This window comes from Apteryx mantelli, chromosome 1 (genome assembly GCF_036417845.1).
Source record: "Apteryx mantelli isolate bAptMan1 chromosome 1, bAptMan1.hap1, whole genome shotgun sequence".
NCBI lineage: Eukaryota > Metazoa > Chordata > Aves > Apterygiformes > Apterygidae > Apteryx > Apteryx mantelli.
Genome location: NC_089978.1, coordinates 34,220,141 through 34,241,968, shown reverse-complemented (window position 1 = coordinate 34,241,968; position 21,828 = coordinate 34,220,141). Strand labels below are relative to the sequence as shown.

General features: G+C 43.5%; 1 protein-coding gene across 2 annotated transcripts in view; it reads left to right on the top strand.

Moving 5' to 3' along the window:
• GTF2F2 (general transcription factor IIF subunit 2) overlaps window positions 1-13,000 on the top strand; it is a 94,072-nt gene extending 81,072 nt beyond the window's left edge. For both annotated transcript variants that reach the window (XM_067292346.1, XM_067292340.1), the window contains 2 exons: window positions 4,365-4,508; window positions 12,094-13,000. In XM_067292346.1, the coding sequence (XP_067148447.1) occupies window positions 4,365-4,508; window positions 12,094-12,213 (264 nt within the window). In that variant the 3' untranslated portion in view covers window positions 12,214-13,000. The remainder of the gene's footprint in view (window positions 1-4,364; window positions 4,509-12,093) is intronic.
• Window positions 13,001-21,828: the final 8,828 nt, after the last annotated feature.

Sequence of the window (21,828 nt, the reverse complement as noted above, 5' to 3'; positions counted from 1 at the left end):
TTTATGTTTTTTTCCAGCAGACTGTTTTTCAGATCATTAGGATTTGATACCCAATCATGAAACAGTCCTATCAGAGACTTAGCATCAGTGAAGATAATTTTGAGAATTTCCATATCATTGCTTTGTTCCTTTGTGTAGGAAGCATCAATGTTAAAACATGAATTTTTTTTTTCTCCTTGTGGAGGTAAGTTGCTAGCTAAGCAGATTTGTCACTATATCTTATTTGAAGAGGTACAAATAATACCTTGGATCTTTTTCATTGTTCTTGGAAATTGTCTTGCTAGTCACTGTAACTTTTCCCATTATACCCATATTGCTTACTCTTTATTCCCATAACTGTGTCAAATACAGAATGAATAGCCTCAGTACTTACCTGTTGTTCTTGCTCCTAAAAAAGAAAACAAAAAGCAAAAAAGGATAAGATTGGTTTCTTCCTTCATTTCAGCTTTACTTTCCACCTGAGGAGGTTGCAATTGGTTTCTGTTTCTGTTTTTATTCTTCTTGTTCATTTTGTTTTTGTTGTTTGGATAGGTAGAAAATTGCAGAAAGATTGGTAAGAACAGACATAATAGCTGCACTTGTAGCAGTCTCATGCAGCCTGTAACTGGCTGTCTTCAGCTTTCACACCACATCTTTCAACTTGTGTTTTTGAGTCAGAGAAAAGATACCAACCTCGGAAAAAGATGCAGAGATCTTAACACTGAAGAGTAACCTCAAATGTTTACTGGAAGCCAGAGCACAGTCAAGCAGTACAAATAGAGATGGCATCGTCTTTCCAGCTATCTTCTGGAAGCATCAGATGCCTTTCTGGCAACAAATTAAGGCCAGATAATCCGTCTCCTCCTCTTGTAAAATACTAGCACGTGCATACATTTAAAACATCATTATCAAGCTATTGTCCCCAGCCCCAGTGTCCCACAACCACTGTCTTGAATGTAATAGGTGCCTACTGTGAAGTCAGTACAGTGCTGTTTGGTGGTGTTAGCCAGGACACCGATTCATAGCTTCACTGGAAAATTCTGTGGATCCTTAAGTCAAAGAAGATTGAAAACTCAGGCTCAAGAAAGCCCATTGCAATTGATTGTGGCGGCTAACCTGAGAAAACTCTGCTTCCAAGAAAATACAGTGTTAATGTCTTGAGTTTTGAAGAGGACCCCATAAAGTTGCAGTTCTTACCTTCCTTGCTATGTGCAAGGAAATACACAAACATCCCAGTCCAATCCTTTCTGCAAAGTGGGGCCTCTCTAAGTGTAAATGAAAGATTTCTCCACCAAATTTTATGTTAATTAATCCTACAGGGTAGTAATTCCTGTCTTTGACTGTGAAGTACCAAAAGAAAAGACTTCCAAAATATACAGTGAAATGGAATTCTGATCATAATAGGTGCTTTCCAATGATAGCATGAAATATAAACTTTAGACTGTAGGCTGAGATAGATGTGACAAATGCATGTATTTTTTTTAAGACCAAAGGGACAATTATCATAACAACACAGATTTAAAATGCGTGTCTTGAAGCCTGCATACTTCATTGTCCTCAGGATGCACCCATGTCCTTGCAGCAAGTCCCTGCACCTTTGTATTGAGTTAGAGCATGACAGTGGTAGATGCATAATTAGTAGATGATTGCTCTTGAGAAATGCTTTCTCTGGTAGGAAAAATATAAGTGTTCAGCATATACCTTCTTAGGAGATTCTCACTTGAACCAGGTGTAAATTAAATGCATTTTTTAACACTGCAAACTTTGGCTGGTGTCAGATCAATTGAAAATGAGATGCAAAGAACTTTTGGCAACCAAACAGTAGATTGAGTATACTGCTTATGTTGCAGGTAGCAGAAGAAGCAGGCACTTCGCCTCTCATACATCTCATGTTTCATCCTACATTTCATGCATTAAATGGCCAGTCTCCTCCTCATTCCCAGTCTTTGGATCGTCGCTTTTGGTGTTGCATACAGAAATCCTTGTTATCATAGCAGGATGTGGGTAGTGCTGCATTTTGCAGACTCATCAGTGTTTCCTCCCTGTTCAAATGTAGCCTGTAGGTCATTGTGGACTTTAGATGACTTGAGATTTTCCTTTCTTCTTCGGTACCTGCATGACTATGCAAATGTACCCAGTAGAGAACTAGCCGACTGCTTTGCTGGTGAAGTTGCAAGGCAGGTAGCCCTGAATACACCTCTGGCCATGCTGCTTCGTAAAGAATTCAACGTAGAGTCAGGAAAATGTATTGTGCTCTTTATCTGCGTAGTGATTTTCTGTTGTAATAAAGGGTCCTGATCGTATTTGGGATTTGTAGTTGAGAAGACTGGTTCAGATATTTTTTAACATCATTGTAGTTATACTGCATGTGTTTACAACTCAATACAGTCTACTTGTATTATACTTATTTAAGGGTAAATAGTGAGACTATCCTGGTAGAGAAAAAGAAATGGAATCCACATCAGGGCTTCTAAAGCTCACAATTAAAATTTTTTCAAGGTCAACAGAGAGTCCTAATGAGTTGTCTGTTGGACTTTGAGAAGAAAAGAAATATTTCAACATACTGTTATTTATAGCAAAGCCAGTGTCCTAGATTTATGCTTCTACACTAGTTTCTGCGGAGCAGTTGTTCTGCTGTAGATCGTGGCACCCAAGATGATGTTATGTAAAGCTGTGTTACTTGATGCTGCAGTTTGCTATTGTTACAAAGCTTGTTTTAAAGATTTTTTTTAAATAAAGAGGCTAAAGATTTAAAGAATCATTACAATAAAATAAATCACAAAAATATATTACTGGATGAAAATCAGTTGTGTGGGTTTGTGCAGAGAGGTTGTGTCTTTTATTACACTGTCATGAAGTTGGAAAGGCAGAAAAGTATTTGGATACTCAAGCCCATTTTCAGACTGTGAGCAGAAGAAACAAACTTCAAGCTACGGGTTGGGAACAATTGTTCTCACTCCATTTAATGATATAAAGCAGTTTCAGAATTTAAAGAGGAGGTTGGCTGGCCAGAGGCTTATGAGCAAGGGTAATAGTCTTTAGCCTCTTTGGAACAGATACCAGGAGACAGGTTGTTATCACTCAGAGCACAGAAGGGAGTTAGCTGGAGATGAACTATGGGAAAAATTAAATTGTGCCATAAAACTAATGTCTCTATGAGAAATAAGATTTTTAGTATCCTGTAGAGCCGTGACTTTTCCTTTCTAGGCTTCTTCTCTGAAGGTTTTTCTTGAGGATCAGTTTTGAGACATCAGAGGCAGAATGATTCTTTTACAAAAATATTATCCCACTGACAATCAGGCCATTACTGATTGTGTGAATGTTGTGTTGTGCTACTTTGGATCCACCCATGTAGTTTCCCTGAAAGCATTTGATGATTACATGAAATATATTAAGTTGTGGGACACATAGGTCGGTCCAAGGAGTTTGATAGTTCTGTTTTTGAGGGATTTGTTGAAGTTGCTGAGGAGATGTATTAGCAGATTTTGCATTTATTGCTCTGTCATGCTTGGATTTTGTTTGGTGTGTGCTGTCTGTGAAAATCTTACTTCTGATGATGTATTTGGTAAAATGCAAGAAGTATGGTTGGAGGCTTGTGGGGATAAAAGTTTCTGCAAAAATGTCTTTAAGATACTATCATCTTGTGCAGACTGTAGTAGTTGAATACTTTTTCATATATATATTCTAGAATAGGGTGAAAGGTGCCAATGAGATGCCTGTACTTGCTTGGGGTTTTCTTCTGGGACTATAGTAAGTTTGTCTGTGATACTCGGGTTTCTCCTGAAGAGATACCACCCATTTGCCAGAAGTGTGTCTTTACATGGTAGGGATTGGGTTTATATTGATAGTGGTTGTCTCAATGTTCTCGTTGGAACAGAGGAGGTGGTATCTACAGGCCTGGTTGTATACTACAGACATTTGCGTGTGCTTTGGATATATTGTGGTGATGGCGGATATAGCTGTGTCGGTCTGTGGATTTTCCCGAATATGGTAATTTGTAAGTTGCTGAGTTTAATATTTGTGATGATACTTCAAAAGTTGATATCAAGAGAGCTGGAGTGAAAATACCAGCTCAGTTCAGATTCCTGTACTGTTGTCAATTCTCTCTTTAGATTTGGGCACATTTTGTAGGCTCTGTTTCTGTTTTTTTTACTGGTTAAAGCAGAGATATTCACTTATCTGAAAAGCTTATTGTGCTGAGGACAAAATGCTTAGTTTATGTTTATAAAAGAGCATTTGAGTGCTCCAAAAAAAATGATGAAAAGCACTGAGTCATTGAATAATGTTTTATTAAATAGTTTTTTTATGTCTTAATGTTCAGCACTGAGAATTATCCAGTGTTACATGTGAATGTCTATTAAATGTGTTTTGTATCTAATTGATAGATTGAATATGAAAAGAAAAAGAAAGAAGATGGAAAACGGGCTCGAGCTGATAAACAGCAAGTGTTGGACATGCTTTTTTCAGCCTTTGAGAAACATCAGTATTACAACATCAAAGACCTGGTGGACATAACCAAACAGCCGGTGGTATGTACTAGTAGTCTTGTAATATAAATATTTTCAGTAGTTACTATTGTGTATATTTTCCATATATAGCAAATAGTTTAATATATAGCACATGCCTTTGAAACAGATCTCTAAATGTTACAACAAAGGGAAATCATCACGTTTTACAGTTCACTTTTGGAGAACTATGTAGGATACCAAACATTGCAATGAGCTTGCTATTATTTGCCAGAATGGGTTCAAGTAACTTAAAAGGTCTTTTTCTCATTTGGGTTCTGTTTAATATTAGAAATCAAATTCTCTAATGCTCTGATGTTTCCGATGTTACTCCTGTCCTTACTGAAGTAATAACCTAGTTCTCTTGCTGTCATCAACAGGGTACTTAAATAGGCGGGTCAGACCTTCATCCAGCCTCTGACCTTTACCTTGAGTAGCAAGAGGGATTATTCTTGTCTGTGGGTCTAGAAAATTGTGGTGTTGTCTCAGATTTCATAGAATTGGTATTAAATGCACACATTATCCATGCCAGGAGCTCAGGCATCATGCCAAGACCCCCCAGATCAATTGATTTCCTTTATAGATAGATGGATTTTTAGAGTGGAAGTTTTGGAATCTGATGTTTGGGAGTTGTGTTGTTTTGTTTTTAAACACTGTATTGATACATGAACTGGAAAAAGCATGAACACCTACGCTCACATGATGGTTCTGTTATCCTGCAGTATTTGCCAGGCCCTTTATTGTGAACCCTTATTTCCCAGTTCTTTCCCTTCTCTCCCTGTTCAAGCTTTCCTTGAACAGACCAGGCAGCAGCGGGGGAAGGCAGTGACACATGAAGTGGGTGACTGTTGCTTGCCAACCAAATGCAGCTGCAACAGCTGTAATCCTTGAGCAGAGATGGGGCGGCAGGTCAGGAAACCTTACTGCCAATGTCTTTGTCTCCTTCTGTCTGCTTGCTTTATCACAAATGTGCACCTGTAGGAGATGAAGTTCTAACACAGAAAAATTCAGAGTTTGTAGAATCAGTGTTATTTTTTTTTCTTTTTTTTTTTTTTTTATAAACAGCTTATTTTGTAGGAGTAGCAGAGCCTGTTTTCCAAAGATTTACATTCCCTAAACCTTACCCACCTTCATCTCCCAGCCCCCTTCCCATGCTCCTGCTATCCTGCATGAAACTCACATTGTGGTTATCGGTCAGCTGGCTTCTGTTGAACAGCATTTATTAAAGCTGGTTTTGCTTGTTTTCTTCTGTGGTGTTGGTATCTTTGACACTTTTGATTTTTCCACTACTGACTTTGATATCTATCCGCAGCACAGCTGTGGTTTTCAGGAAATTTAAAGGAACTTAATTATGTTTGAGTTTAAATTAACCAACAATTTCAAAGTAGAAGGGAGGCAGATGAAGGAACAGTGACAGCTGGATTATAGAAACACTAATTCCTTTGGAAATAACAGGAAAAAATGGAAACACCAGTTTTGTCCAAATTCATATTATGGATGAAGTGGATCTATATCAGAGAATTTGGATAATATAAAATGCACAATCCATTCATTGAGAAGCTGCACAAAGATGTTACCCAATTCAGATACCTGTAGGTCTACTTTGCTGTAGTACTTTAGCATAAACTGTCAAATAATGTATTCATTTCTTTTATTTCATTTATTTATCTAATGAGTCAGCTCCTTAACTGTGTGGCAGGGAAGGCTTGTAGGACGTGGAAGCTGAGGAGGAAGAAGGAATAGGAGGAACATATGGAGAGAGTGGCAAGAAAATTCCAGGATTTTTTTTATAGAAGATAGGTGTTACAGTCACTATCCTGATCACTTTGAATGTGAGTAGGTGCAGATATATCCCATCTAACATAACTGAGGGCCCCCAGCTAGAAATATTATCACCCTCAACTCCCACTTTAGCCATCAGAGGGAAAAAAAGATCTTCTCCTCCTGTGTTGTGATTTGCCTCTTGGATATACCTGTCTTTCTGTATTGACTCAAAGGAGCCTGGAAAAACTGTGCTTCTGACACAAGTTTCTTCTTTAGCACCAAAAGTTGGACAAAATGAATCAAATTTTTTGTCTTAGTCACTGCCTTAAGGATTGGACGGTATAGGGTAATTTTGTCTTCTGTGTTTACAAAATGCCTCGCATGAATACTTTTATTACATTTATGATAAATGTCTATACCAAATCTATATACTCGCTGCTGTTTTCATGATATGCTCCTGAATAACTGTACTTTGCCCATAGCATAGTGGATCTATTTTATGTACTTTCATCTTAGCAAACCTAACCATTATTTTCAGCCACTATAGTAATTCAGACTAATAAAAAGAAATTGTATACCAATTTGACCCAACATCAGGTTATATTTGGGCAATATCTTTGCATCTCTGTTTCTCATTTGAGTCTCTCTAGCCATGGCTAAAAATCCCGAAGTTTCACAGTCAGCAGCTAGAAGGGCTCTGTGGCTGCGCTGGTCCTTACACTGGTCCCTCACCGTCTGCTTAGGCAGTGTCTAGATGACAGCCCATATGCTCTTATTTATCTGAGGGCTCCTGAGATTTATCAGACTGTTAAATCCTTTCCCCCTGAGTGGACTGTGCAGTCTCAGTCTCGAACTGTGCGTGAAAGTACTGACTCCTTGCTAATTCACAGATGGATTTTTGCCATAGGTGTTTATGCCCTTCTAGTTTCCTCATAACCAGATATTCGGAGAAGATAAATGAACTAAATCCTCTTCCTGACGTCTTTCTTTGTTCACTTGACAGCCAATATGGTGGTAAATTTAAAATTGTCTTTCAGTACATCATCTACCACTCATCTAAACCTACCATAATTTCCCAACTGGGTTCCCTTTAAAAACTTCTCCAGGGAGCTGCTAATGGAATTCATTTCCATTTAAAAAATATTAGCTGTAGTTTCCTGCAGTGTAGCCAGTTTTCCTGATGCTGCAGACTTTAACCTCTGGTGTGGAACTTTTTTCTTTTCTGAAAATAAAGTATCTGTTCCTAATGCCCCCTGTGACATTATTGTTCACAGAGCTGCTATACCTCATAAAAAAAAATTAAAATGCCAACAGGTTGAATAGGCATGTTTTCCCAATGCTGTAAAGGGTTGGCTGTTAATTAATCTCTGCTGAAGTGTTCACTGCTTTATTTTCTGTCATAGTGTCTAAGATTTTCTGGGTATGTAATTTCTCCTCTGAATTTCTAAGTGTTGAGGTTATTTTCAGAATTGAGAAAAAAAATTTTACTGCTGCTGTCTCTTCAGCTCCCATTATAATGAAGTTCTAGATGCTTACACCACTGGCTAATAATATTTAAAATGCACTTTCTAAAGGAATCAAAATCTTGGTTAGTGAAGTAACAGATAAATGAAGGCATTTCTCTTGCATAATGGTAAATGTAAATAGTAAATGGAATCCTTGCTACAGAATATATTAAAGGTTACACAGGAGGGTACTGACATCTTTCTTTTGAGATCCTGGAATCGCAAAGTAAGTCTGTTCTGAGTACAAGCAACTGCCATATTAAGGGAAACTGGGTTTTGTATGCTTTTAACAAAAAATAACCAATTGTGGTAGTAGGCAAACCTGTTGTCACCTACCCAGAGGTAAATGCTGAGTGCTGCATAGAAATCATTGCAGAAATTCTAGATTTGGACTCAGAACAGAATACGCTTTTTATGTGAGCAATCAAATATTTATGAAGAATGGAACCAGTGGTCTAATTTGAACTATATCTTTTCAAAATAGTGTAGACTGTCTGCAGTTTTTCCTTATATTTAAGCTTTAGCTAGTGGGTTATCCTAAATGTGGTGCTGTTTGGATTCCCTCCCCCAGAGTTTCAAAATGGATCTCAGGACTTGGAAGATAACTTCTGTTGCAGCTTTTCAAGAATTTTTTATCCCCTAATTCTATAACAACATTTCACTTTTTATATAAAAAAATAAGGAAAGGTGTAAGAGAGCAGAGGGTGTCTTAAATATACCAACAGATTATCCACAGATTAATTTCTGTGTTACAATTATATGTTTATAAACATTACAGAATCCCTTTCCCAGATGAGATTGTGGATCCCCGTTTAGCATTCACCAGAGTCCAAAATGCAGTATTTGGCATCTGTGAAGAAAGTGGAAATGAGCAGTTTCTGTTGATAGAAAGATGATATAGTATCAGACTGAGCAGTATACTTTAAGATGCTCTTCAAAACATTATCTGTTGCCCACACATCTTTCTTTGTCCTAGCATGTATATATACATATATATAAAATATATATATTCTGTTTCTTGCAACGCTGCAGTGAATTAACTGACATATCTTTGTAATCGTCTCAATATCAGTCTTTAAAGTGGACTCTAAGTGTATTGTTAAGCTTAACACCCTCAAGCATGTCCTTCAAAAATTCTCCCCAAAATCTTACCCCAAAGTCTTGGCCTCTGATCACTTATGGTGACATTACAGACAAAAAAATGAAAAAAAACACCCTTGCTTGTAGTATTAAGGTTTATAGGTGTTCCTGTTGTAAACTGGACTAGTAGCTCCACTCGTTTGCATGTCCGTGTGTAAAAGTATAGTCTAATGTGACAGGGCAGTTGCTCCAGTGGAGCACGACGGTGCCTCGTTCCCTCCCTGGAGCAGGGATGGCAAACGCAAGTATGTTCCCCGTCCGCAGGTGCTTCAGCTTGCAGTCCTGCGGCCACCTTCACCTGCCCTTGCTGGGGGCAGAGACACTACGTCGCTCTTCGGTTTGGGGCGGTTTTGTTCAGTTTTGTTATTCTGTTGAATTTGCACTCTTGGAAGTCCGAGCTGTCCAACAACAGGGCCTGAGAACTGGGTTCAGTTAAAAGTAGCTCCCTTTTACCAGTGTGGGTGTCTTGGAGGCCTGAGCAAGCAGCTAGAGGTGGGAACTGCCTAGTGGAAAATGCCACCCACCGGTACTGCCACCACGTAGCAGCAGTGCTGCTGGGAGCTGCGCACCGCGGCAGCCCCAAGGGTTATGCTCAGCCTGGATCCTTCGTATCGTCGCACTTTGTGACCTGCTCCCAGGATGTCGATTAAGCCACCCAGCCCGGTGGCTGCATGTGGATGTGCTTAATGGGACTCAGCTGCTTTTGGTATTTTGGGTTTGGGTTTTGTTTTTTTTCTTTTTTGAATTCTCATGAATCTGTGCTTGTGGTCAAGAGCAGAATTTAACCTTGAATCTGAATATGTTTCTTCATGCACTCTGACATATTTTGAAGTGTCTGTCAGTGGCACTGTGGAAAGCTGTCTTGCATGCATGCACAAGGGTTGCAAACAAAGCCGTGCGTGTACAAGTATATGCACATACTCATATGCATACACAGCTTTTCTGCCTGCCTTGCTCACCTCTTTACAAGCGTGCTGTGCAATAGCCTTATCGCTGTACAAAGATGTTTGCACACCAATTGCTGTTTCAGTGAGTACATTTGTCTTGGCTCTCTGACTAGCCTGTCTGATGTCAAACATGACAGCAGCTCTACATTAGATCAGATTCAGTAAGGTGTATTAGAAGATCTAGACTGATCTCTTGCTGCCACCTGCTGGGGTTCCTGTCGAAGGCATGAAGAGTCATCCCTGTGGTGCAAAATGAACAGCCTGCTTCTCGTGCTCTGCTCCAGTGCACGGCCACTTTAATTGAAGAATTGAGAGAAGAGACAAAAAAAAACAGTCTGAATATGCAGTCTGCTGTACTGATTTTTCTTACTCGAAAGATGAAGTGATCTTTTAAATAGCTCTCACTGACGTGGGGTAGATTTTTAAGAGTTGTTTTACTACACCAGTCTAAATGGTATATCAAGACTAGGGTAACTAGAGTAGCTATCAGTTTCTTTAAATGAGTTTTTTTTTACTGACTGAAAACATACTCTAGTATAATTTTATTTATTTCCCAACTTTTTTATTTGGTGAAGAGTGAGAAGAGTGTAAAGAAGAGGTTGGGCAATCAGCCCTTTTATTATGCTATGTCATCAACAAATAACTGCTTTTTTATGAGTTGGGCTAAGTTGATAATATCATTTAGTGTAATTGTAGATATAGAAAATACAAAGGTTCCAGTAATTCCAGTCCAAAAAGGATTAAATTGTCCAAACTAAAGCAATTATAAATTTAATGTGGAGATTCTCAAACTGTGGTGTGTGGTTGCCATGGCAATCCACTGAAGACCATACTGATTAATATTTAAACAAACAAACAGGAAAATGATTCTTTAAAAAAAAAAAACAAATTACTGGTGTTTATTATAAAGAGTGATATTTGTGGGCTGTCTTGTGTCAAAGGTTATACTACTGGTTATCATGCCTTTTTTTTTTCTTTTTTCTCTTTACTGGCCTTAATATATGAATATATTAGAAAATTCTCTGGCACCTACTCACCATTCCTTTAAAAACAAGGCAATAATAAAAAGCTTAAAGCATTGCAAATCAGCCTGAAAACCAACAGGCTGGGATCAGAATAAGACAGTGAATTTCAGAGCGCAGAAAGTCCAAAGTCAGCTGGCCCCTCTACTGAAAAGCCGAGAGGTGTTAGCTCAAGTGATGAAATTCCAGCAGGACGAAGAAGGTCTTTGAGATAACCCTGAGGTTTTACAAAAACATAAAGTGACAATGTTAAAACTGGCTATATGAATTTCGCACTGAAGGTCACTGGAAACCATTACAAATGAAGATGCGTGCAGGCAAAATACAATCTGAGATGAGAAAAGCCAAGATCATTTTAAGGACCTTAAAAATAAGATTTTATAATCTGTGGCTTAGAAGGGATAGTGTTGGTTTTAACTGCATATCCGCCCATGCAGTGTGAGCCAGCAGCCTGTCCGGGGGGCTGTGGTGGCTGAGACAGCTTACAACCACCTCCAGCAACTCTGCGCACATATAATTGCCATCTGCATAGTTAAGTGTCTATCGCAGGAGTGAACAGCAAACATATCAGCACCCCCACTCCTTTGTAGTTTGCTAAGAAACAAAACAGTACACAGATTTTTAGACCAACTGTGTGTCTAACACTTTGGGTTTGTTGGGCGTATCTCAGCCTTTTGATTTTTCAAGAGCCCCAATTTTAGGGCAGTGCTGTAGAATATCGCTTGCTAACTTACCAGTAGGTGTTGCTGCTGCAGGTCTGTAATGCCCTGCCCCGAATCACCCTCGCAGAGGAGTTAGGGGCTATTTTTTGGTGACCCTTGGAGCATCTCTTGCTCCAGGACGTGTCTCTTGGTGCCCCGGCAGGACTGTGCCTGTGGCTAGCGCACAGGCTCTTGGGTCCGGGACTTGGGCGTTCCCCTCTTAGCCCACAGCTCGACTGTTAAACCAGTTCTCCTTTAATCTGTATCGTCGTCTGGGGATTTAAAATCTGTCATGTGTTCATTTAAAATGTAAGCAGATAGTAATTATCACACAACTAATGATGTAGCGTGTCAGAAGTTAGTGCAGTTCAACCGTATAAAGAAACGTGTTATTGCTGTCTGTCAGGTTATTTCATTGCTGTTTTTATTAGCAAAGTAAATGTGATTTGGCAGATCTTGTGGCATCAGGTTATAAGTAAGATCTATGGTAATCGCCTGTCTTTATAATTTGAAATTTTGTTTCCTTTCAGATATACTTGAAAGAAATTTTAAGAGAAATAGGCATCTACAACGTTAAGGGGACCCACAAAAACACATGGGAGCTGAAGCCAGAATACAGACATTATCAAGGAGAAGATAAGAGCGATTAACAAAACTGTTTATGAAGCAAAAGAGAACTACAGATTAGAGTGATTGCACTGAGGAAACCGTTGTGGGTTTACAGACAGGACTGAGCGCAGCTCAATTCTACAAGATTAAATTTAAATTAAAACAACTGATACTTTGTAATTTTCCTTAGCTTCATTTTTTTCAAAGGAATATTTCTTGTAAGTTTCTATAAGTGTTTGTCTTTGGACAAAAAATATTTATAGAATAAACAGCTATTAGTTTATCTTTATTAGAGATCTTTTGAGTTCTGATTTTACTTTTTTATTAATAGCTTTGTGGTTTTTCTAAGCCTTGATGACTCTGAAGGAAAACATGTCCTAGAGGAAGCCATAACTTTGTGGGTTTGCATTCCAGTAGTACCAAGTTTATACACTCGCTCCTGCTGTGACCTTTAAGGGGTCAGGCTGGAAGGCTGCAAAGATGCACAGTCCTGTGTACATTGCTTGGGAGTCACGGACATTATGCTCCTTTGCAGGTCAGGCTTTAGGAAAAATAGCCACAGCCATGGTGCTCATTGCAGTCCTCAGACTTCATGGGAACAAATGAACACAAAAAAAAAAAAAAGAAACCCAAAAGCAAAGGCTGTTTGACACATAGGTCAGTGAAGAATACACTCTCTTCCACGTGATTACTGAGGAAAAAAATGAATTGTCTGCCTATTAGGTACATCAAGGAACAGATTTATCTTTTGTCTGTTTTTTAAAATGTTACTGATGTTTTATGTTTAAGCATATCAATAAAAGCGGTATTTTAATTTGTACCAAGTAATGATCTATGTTATTGACTGAAAATATGTTATGATTTAGATAGTGTAGGTATGAAACTCTTTTTAAAACTTTGTTTTTATCCCTGGCTTTGCCATTGGGTTTCCATGTGTTTTGCAGAAGATTGCTTAATGTATCCATGTCTCTTTTTCCCCATTTTTGAAATGCGCTTTACAAGGGTTATGTATTCATCATCCTTTGGGGGAGGAGGGGGGGAGGAGATGGAACAAGATGGCTTCATTATATTTCCTAAAGTTTTGGCTAAAAAATGAGCAAGGAAAACAGAGTGAGGAAAGACCCATCACTCCAGTAAACCGGTAAGCAAAATAGAAAATGAGATTTTATAGCATGACTGTCACATTCTCTCATGTGTCTCAGACGTGTGCATCACTTATGCACACAGTAATAAAATAATTGGTGTATTTTCAAAGCAAACATTCAATTTTGGGTACACTTTGAAGCAATAAAAGCATAGGAGGGGAACTGAATGCCTTAGAAGGTTGGTAAAACAGCTCTGACCCCTTTGTGCATAAGTCACACATTTTCACTTTGCTCAGCTCGGTTATTTGGAATTGCTCGGGTAAGTATCTGTGTACCCACGTGCTTCCAGCTGGTTCCCAACTTTCTAAGACCTGAGCTGTCAAATCTGTAGTAGATGGACTACGGAGTCTTTTCAGAAAGCAGACCATGTGCCATGGGTTTGCATGTGCTTTCATAAATATTGCCATTTACTCCTGTCTCCTCAGATTCTGCTAGCAGTATCCAGTAACTGCTGTGGGAGATATTTGAGGATGCTGAAAGGAACCCAGGAAGTCGGCGTCCTTTTTTAGCTGCGGTACATTATGTGCTCCCCCGCCAGAGCCAGAGCCTGCACGCGTTGCTGTCTTTCCCGTGCTGTTCAAGCCCTCCAGAGACTTGTGTCTCGAGCATCGTAGGCTGAGACTCTTCCTTTTAGTGAGGTGGGCTCCGCTGCTGCGTTGGTGCCATGTTTGAGCAGCTAAGATGCCTAGAAATTCCGGTTTGGGTTCTCGTTTGTGTTGCTCCTCAGGTGGCCAGATAAAACTGTGCAGGGGAACGCTGTGCAATTCTTGCTTTAGCAATGCTGTGATTCACGGTCACAGGTTAAAAACAACAGCACCATTTTAGAGGGGAAAAATTAATTACCTTTAGTGGGCTTAAAGCTAGCAGGATTAACCTAGCAGGAAAGTTTTTTGGATATACTTTTTGTTTTTATCTGAGTTCACTGTTTCACAACTTGTCTTCAGTTGAGAGGGGCATAATTAGTCAAAATATCATGAAATGCGATAAATATCTAAGTAAAAGTAGGTGTTTCATTGACCTGCAGAGTGTCTTTGGACAGAGTAAATAGTCTTTCCTTAATATTAAGGAAATATTAAGGGTATAGAGCATATTGGTTTTTATTTTACATAAAATTAATTTTTATGGGCATCATTAAAAATATGGAGAGTGCTAGAAGTAAACTAGCAGTAGAGTTTTCAACCAACAAGGAACAAAAAGATTAAGGAAAGTCAAGGCACCTTGTTTTACTTGCAGGCTTCTCTTCAAGTAACACTGCCGGTTTTCAAGATAAAATGAGAAGCAGGACAATGAGGAAACTCCATTTCAAAAAACAACTATGAAACTTTAGGCCAGCATGAACTAGAAGACGATATCCAGTGCACAGTCTGGAAGCCAGACAGCTCATTAAACACTTCTTTCCTGCTTCCAGCATGATTTTGAAGGCTTTCTAGCTTGTTAGTGTGCAACGGGAATTCTAGTCCCAAGAGAGGCACAAAATCCACATGGCTTGAGAGCAGAGCACAAGCAGCCCGCAGAGGTGCCGACCTGTGTGATGAAAGACTCTCCCTTGTATCGCCGGGACCCAGGCCGTGCTGATGGCACTTCGTCACCAGCCTGCAGCCGAGCAGCTGTGTCTTGCAGCACACATTGCCCTGGAGACAGAAGCAGCGGGGTGGATGCACTGCTTTTGGCCCTGAATTCTCCCTTCTGCTATAACTCAAGGTACCGGGGAACTGGCCCAACTTCAGGCTAGACTGCGATAAATATATAGCGTTCGGAGCAACTTCGTTTGGATCCAGCACATAATAACCAGCAAAAATCCCTAGTTCTGCTCCACTTGTTCTGCAAGGGGACCTACTGCAAGGGCTATTAACAGGATTACCATCTGCTGAGAGAGAGGATGAGGAGGCTTGTAGGCGTTCATTTCTGATTCCCCGGCCCCCGCAATTTGATTGATTTAGACTGTGAACTCACAGCAGTGATGAAGACATTCCCTGCTGGTCTTCCCATGTGCTGTTGTCTCTGCTCGCTGCCCAACCCTTTGCTAGTGCAGATGTTCTTTAATATTAGCAGTCAAAACACTGATCCACGAGCAGGTCCCATAGGTGCTAGTTGAAGTAAATGCCGTTAAAATTAAAAGTGCGTCTGCTCTCTCATGTTACTTCTCCCTATCGAGCAGTTCTTTGAGTCATCAGAAATTTTATGCACGGTGACTGCGAGCGATCTGTGCAGTAGCAGATGTGAGGAGCGAGGGGAGCTCTTCGCTGCAGTGTGATTCAAGGTGGGGTAGCACCGGGGATTCCCGCTGTTCAGGATGGTGTTGCAGGCACGGGGACTGCACGCACAGAAACGTGCACTAGGCATCCCTGAAATGTTAGCAGCCGCACTCTGCAACGCAGCCTGGGAGTGGGGAGGTGTCAAAAAGTGATATCCCATTTTAATGCTGGCATTAGATCAGCAAGCAGTCTCTCCCCAGGGGAATGGGGCTAATTGTTTTAGGCAGCTTTAATACAGGAATTTGCCACTGATGAAGGATTTTGCACCAAAATAGTTTTGCTGTTGTAAATGCCCGGCTACACCAGTGCAGAGATCCCTCATGCCAATGGGCTGCAAGCAGCTGAAAAGAGAAGTGCCTGGAGATGGCACTGCTAAGTGGGAAGGGGCTGGGTGGATTTGAACCTGAAAAAGCCTAAATGTCCTCTGCAAGGTGGTCCCAGTGCTGCTTCGCTCCCTTCCCTTCTCTTCTCTTACAGACCTGGTGGACTCATGGGTCTGAACATCAGCCTTTCTCCGCTGTCTCCTCCTCAGCGTTGCCACATGGAAACACCCCTGATGTCTCGCAGCCTGACGGCAAGACAGGCTGGAGAAACGCAGCGTGAGGAAAGGGGCAGAAAGTACCAAGCAGAAAGAGGCTGACCCGAAAATTCTTGTCTTTTTTGAACAAAAAAGTGATTGCTTTTGTTTTGCACCTAGGCAGCAACACGTGACTATTAGCAGCAGGCCGGGAGCAAGTCCCACATCTGTGAGAACCGCACGTCTGACACCGAGGTTTTGACACAAAAAGGTGAGCGTCGTCGTTTGGAGCGGGAGCCACGCTCACGCGCTGTGTTGGCCCCAGCAGGCGCTCCCTGCCATGCTTTGAGTCAGCCACGTCTTGTCTTTACCAGCTGCCTGGAGCTGGCTCCAGCCGAACATGCCTCTCGCGTGTGTCAGTTGTGGCCGCCCACGCTCGCATGTGCCTGTCGCTGAGATGGCATTTTCGTTACTCACTATTTATTGACTCCTAACAAACTGTTTTGCTCGCTGATGCGTTCATGGAGCTGAGCATTTCTCCAGACTCACCTGGAGGCTTGCTCTGCCCCTTGCTTGGGTGCAACCTGCTGCGTTTCTCACTCCCATGACCTAACAGCACATCTGGAGCAGGCCTGGCTTTCGTGAGAAGATGCTGTTATTAGCAGATGTCCATCCCACTTGGACAAGGATTGAACATCCTTGTCCCACTTGGACAAGGATGAATGCAGATGATATTCAACATCATTTCAACTAACCATGCTTAGATCTCATGTGATGAGCAAGCTAAGCACCCTCAGCTGAACTTGGAGCCACCCTGTTCTCCATCCCAGTTCAACAAACCCTAGCACAAGCTTGGTACTGATCATACTGGTCCTAAAAGCCAAAATACATCCTTTGGATGAGCCCAGCTTGCTGAGAGAGGCGCTTTCTGATTTTGAACGTGTCAGATAGGGACTTGCAGCTGCTTCTGCTTTTGCAGCTGCTGTGTTTGCAATCGGAGGCAAATAAATAGGAGCGAGGGGAAATTGCGATATCTGGCTTTCAGTCACAAAGGGAAGTGAACTGCCATTCCTTTTCACCTGTAACCCATTATAAAAGTTTGACCTCTGAAGCCGAAGCACATTCCTTGGAATGGGATTTGAGTAGGGAAGCGGGCAAGCCCGAGCATGAGGGAGGCCGCGGTGAGCGGTGCTTGCCCGCTGCAGAGCAGCGCAGAACCCGGCAGTGCCTTGAGCAAGGGGCTCCCTGTGCATCACCACCGTCTCGTGGGGAGTTCGGACACAAAACCGGGCAGGGCAGCCTCAGCTCTGCTTCGCTAGGGCAGGTCAGCTTCAGGAAACATAACGATCTGCTTCCCTCGCAACTTTAACGATGCTTTCAGCAACTGCAAGGCAATGAGCTAATCCCGTACCCAACATCGAAGGAGCAGGCAGGGGAAAAGAGTTGATTTAAAGTGACAAAAGAAGCAAGAGCGAATCCTTTCTCCAAGCCAGCTGGGCCTCTGCCAAATCGCTGCTAGGCAACACCTCTCTGAGCTAGGATAAAATGAACGGAGCGGGACCGAGCACTGGGGCCGTACTGCGCATAGCGGCAGCACAGGAAAAGGCTGGAGCCCCTGCGAGCCGAGCGCTGGGCAGGTGGCTCCACCGGTGGCCTTTGGAGAACCAGCCAGCCCAGACAGCTGCAGTGCAGGTAGTGTCCTTAAACACCTAGCATGGATGAAATGGGGCCCTGGCGGAGATCTGCCGACTTGTTCAGCAGCTCCTGCCTGGAAATGCGTTTGATTTCCATGAGGGGAGGAGTAAGCTGAGACTGGGTGCGCTGCCTGTTAAAATTTCTCCTGGCTGATCCTGTGATGCTGTTGTTCAGGGGGAGAGGTGAGTATTTCTTCATGCGAGTGAGCCGTTGCGTTGGTCCTAACGGCAGCACCAAAAACCCGCAGGGTCCTGGGAGGAGACCCCGTGCCGAGCCAGCTGAGCGCCGCGGGTCTGTGCCGGCAGCGGTGTCGGTACCGTGGGATGAGCAAGGGACGACTCGAACAGCCACGCGGAAAAGAAAACCTTCGAACCGGTTAGTCACATACAGGCTCTTGACGCCCCACAATGCTGCTCTTCGTCCCGTTCGGCCCCCACCAAACCCCTAACTGCGGGCGGTCTGGTGTCTGGCCACACCACCCCATGGGAGCGTCCCAGCCTCCGGCCGCTCTGGCAGCGCGTCACCCCGGTCCGCGCGGGGCTTCCTCTGGCGCGGGGCTGACGTTTCGGTGGGGCTTTCTTTCCTGCGGGGCGGACAAACGCCGAGGGTGGCGTCCTGCAACCCATCCCGAGCCAGAGGGAGAGATCATTTGCAGTTAAACCAAAAAAAACGTAAATCCTGCATGGTTTTCTGCCTTTGCAGCATGTGACAGGGAACCACCCTATTGAAATAAAATAATTCCAGAGGCCTCGCGCTTGGTTTGAGTTTTAGCCTAAGTCCTGGGAAATGCATTCCTGACCTGGACAAAATCCACATTTGTGTAGGAATTATGCTTAAAAAAAAAGGGCTTTTTTAAAATCAGGCCCCTTTTGCTTCAAAGGTGAGGAAAGCAGGTAGCAGAGAGAGGCACCGAAGCCTTGCTCTGTTTGGAGTTGGTCCCCAGTGGCACGTCTTTCGGGTGTTACCGCTGCTTCCCAGGCAGCTGGTGACAGCAGCACTGCGTCCTGCTGCTGGGCTCGTTCCCGACCTGCGAAGCCCGCTGTGCCTTGGGCTTCACGGGTCTAATTTAAGGTCTTTTTTTTTTTTTTTTTTTTTCCAGAGAGGCTCATATAAACCCAAGTGTGGATTCCTGGAGAGCCTTACCCCATGTCCCGGCCAGGAATAGCCCTGGGAAGAGGCTATTTGTGGCTGCAGACAGAGAGGGCTGCCAGGGCCGCTGGGGGGAGGCGGCGGAGGGGCTCTCCTGACCCCTCCGAACGCCACCGGCCAGCAGCGACCCTGGAGATTTCCTCCTCGAGGTCTTTTCTGAAGCGATTGGCCTGCGATACACGAGCATCCCCTGGCCAGGGCCTCCAACACCCGCCAGGGCGACCGGCCGTGGCCTTGGAGCTGCAGCTCCCCGGTGGGGGAGCAGGCGGCTGCGGCCCCCGCGCAGCTCTCGCCGCGGGAGCCGGCTAAGCAAGAGCAGCGACTTCGCAGGAGGTTTGTCAGTCTGCCGACGGGAGAGCAAGGGAAAATGAACCTGCCAGAGCAGGCACCGCGATTCAGCAAGTTTCTGCTCCCGGCAATGGATTTTGGGCCATTTCATGACAAAGATGTCCAAGGCTTGGCTGTTTTTTTTTTTTTCCCTCCTACTGCGACATTTATCTCCGAGCTAAATTAACGTAGGGTTTAACTGCCGCTCTCCTGCTGCGGGCTAGTGGCGACGTGGAGATTTATTTGCTGCCTGGTGGAGGATTAAACATCCCGGTTTACAATTGCAGACACGTCCCAGGGGAACTGGCTGCAGAGCCGAAGTGCACGGGGAGGTTAATGGCAGGGGGGCCTCTTACCTGCCCTAAAAGTGATCAATAGCAATGCAAGAAAGCTGAGGAGTCTTGATGCAGATGATATTATTGCTATTTAATCAAAGCAACCTCCCTAGACAGCTAGCATTAAAAACAGTGCCAGAACTGCAATGAGCCAGCCTGATGCAACTCAACTATCAGGGACTTACTAATGGGAGGGGAGCAAGTTGTGGCTTTTTTATTTTTCCTCCCCTTTAAAAAAAAAATTCTAATTTTCCTTCTCTGGCAACAACCATGTCCTAGGCTTATGATAAGTCCTGCCTGGCCTAGACCTAAGCCACACGGAAAAAAAAAAAAATCTGCTGCACTCGAGCTCGCACAGCCGGGTACCTAAAGGGGCTGATGGGGGCATCTGGCTTTTATGGCCCCATCAGCTTTTCTCGCCAGCATGCCAAATGTTCCTCCCGTTACAGAAACAGCTGCGAGCCTGAGCGCCTTCTCCTCCAAGCAGGCTGGCAGAGGAGCAAGAAACAGCTGCTGTCGCACGAGGGTTTTAATAGCCCGTCCGCTGGCCTACAGCAGGCGGGATTTTCCACTAGCACTTGGCTTTTAGCCCGCCAAACCACTCGGCCCCGATGGCCACGGCTAGAGAGGAGAGCTTTAAAAGGGCGGAAAAGGGTGGATTTGCAGAGGGCTGAGCCACGGTGAGGAAGACACAGCTGGAGCAGCAAAACTGTTCAGAAAAATAGGCACCGAGGCGGCAGCGGAGATGTAAGGTTGCCGAACGGCCGAAAAGAGGCCAAGCAGGACCTGCGCCCACCAAAGCCGTTTCTTCCTACGGCCCTGGTGCATCACACGCACAAGCACGAAAAGTACGAGACAAAAAAAGGGAGGACTTCTTTTTTTTCCTTCCCTTTTTTTTTTTCCCTTACCAACCCGCCTTCCCTCCCCTGCAGCCAGCTGCCTTTCGGCTGGTGCACGACCGAAAGCAAGAGGGGCGCGAGCGGTCTTCCAGCCCCGCCAGTGCGCGGGGCCGGAAACCTGAGCCGTCGAAAGCAGAGGAGATTTTCACTGGCCACTTAACCCGCTCTTCGACACTCAGGAGAAAAGCTACTTGAATCCTTTCCCAGCACCAGAGCCCTTCTAGCCACCGAAAGTATCTGCCCAGGAATGCGAGATACAGGCCCAACAAGCACATGTTTTAAAACAAGACAAGGGTGTGTTTTTAAGCTGTCCTTCAGTTCGACCTATATTTAAGTAACACCAGGGTAATTTGTTATGACTGAGGATTTTTATCAGTTCAGTAACTCCAAAGCTGCGGTGCTACGCTGGTATAAACTCTCCCCTTACCAAATCATTTCAGCCTCTTTGCCCCAGAAACAGCTGCATGATATGAAGAAAAGGGACCGGAAAAGAGGGCCACACTGGAGAAACGGAGAGTGAGGAGCCAGAGGAAGGACTGGGATACCTGGCTGTACAGATTGCTAACTCAGCTAGTGTCATGGACAGTTTATAAGTGCATTTATTGACAACAGCTCTCCCACTTAAAAGCCTGTAGTGACTCTTCTATTTAACTCCAGGAACGGCAACCTGATTTTCCCTTGCCTTCCATTAAGGGGCAGAGCAGCTAAGTGAGACCACTGCCTTACTGCTGTCAGAGTCATTTAACCTGTCCTCCCTCGAGACTTGCAGCCTTGACACCACAGAACAGCAAAACTTGCCCTTTTCCCCGAGAGACTGCAGCCAGCCTTGCATTTTTGGCAAGTATGGTGCAGCCAAGAGGAAAACCACTTCTCACAGCCTGCTGGAGAGGCAAACACTTTCCCACAAGAGGCTCTAACCAAAACAGGTTATCCTAGCTAAAAGACTTTCATCAGATGCCCTGCCATGCACAAGAGCATACGAGATTCACAAGAGCTTTTAACCTGCTTGTTAGGCATGTTTATATATCAATTAAATATTCCAGTGAGACTGAAGTGCAAATAGACAAGATGGCACACAGGTTCCTGTAAGCCATTTAACCTGGTAGCAAGGCTGCTTTCATCATGCTCTTAAGCACCTGCTTGTCAAAGCAGCCCCTCTCCATTTGTACAGAGCTGCCACACTCATTTGCTCCAGGCTCATGCCTCAAGCCTTGCCTAAGGTCCATAGCCCCAGTAAAACCAGACAAGCAGCCGGGTGGGGGGGAGGCAAGCTGCTTTCAGTCCCGCTTCCCAGCTCTGCTGAGTTTTAAGCACTTTGACTCACTGGAAATGGG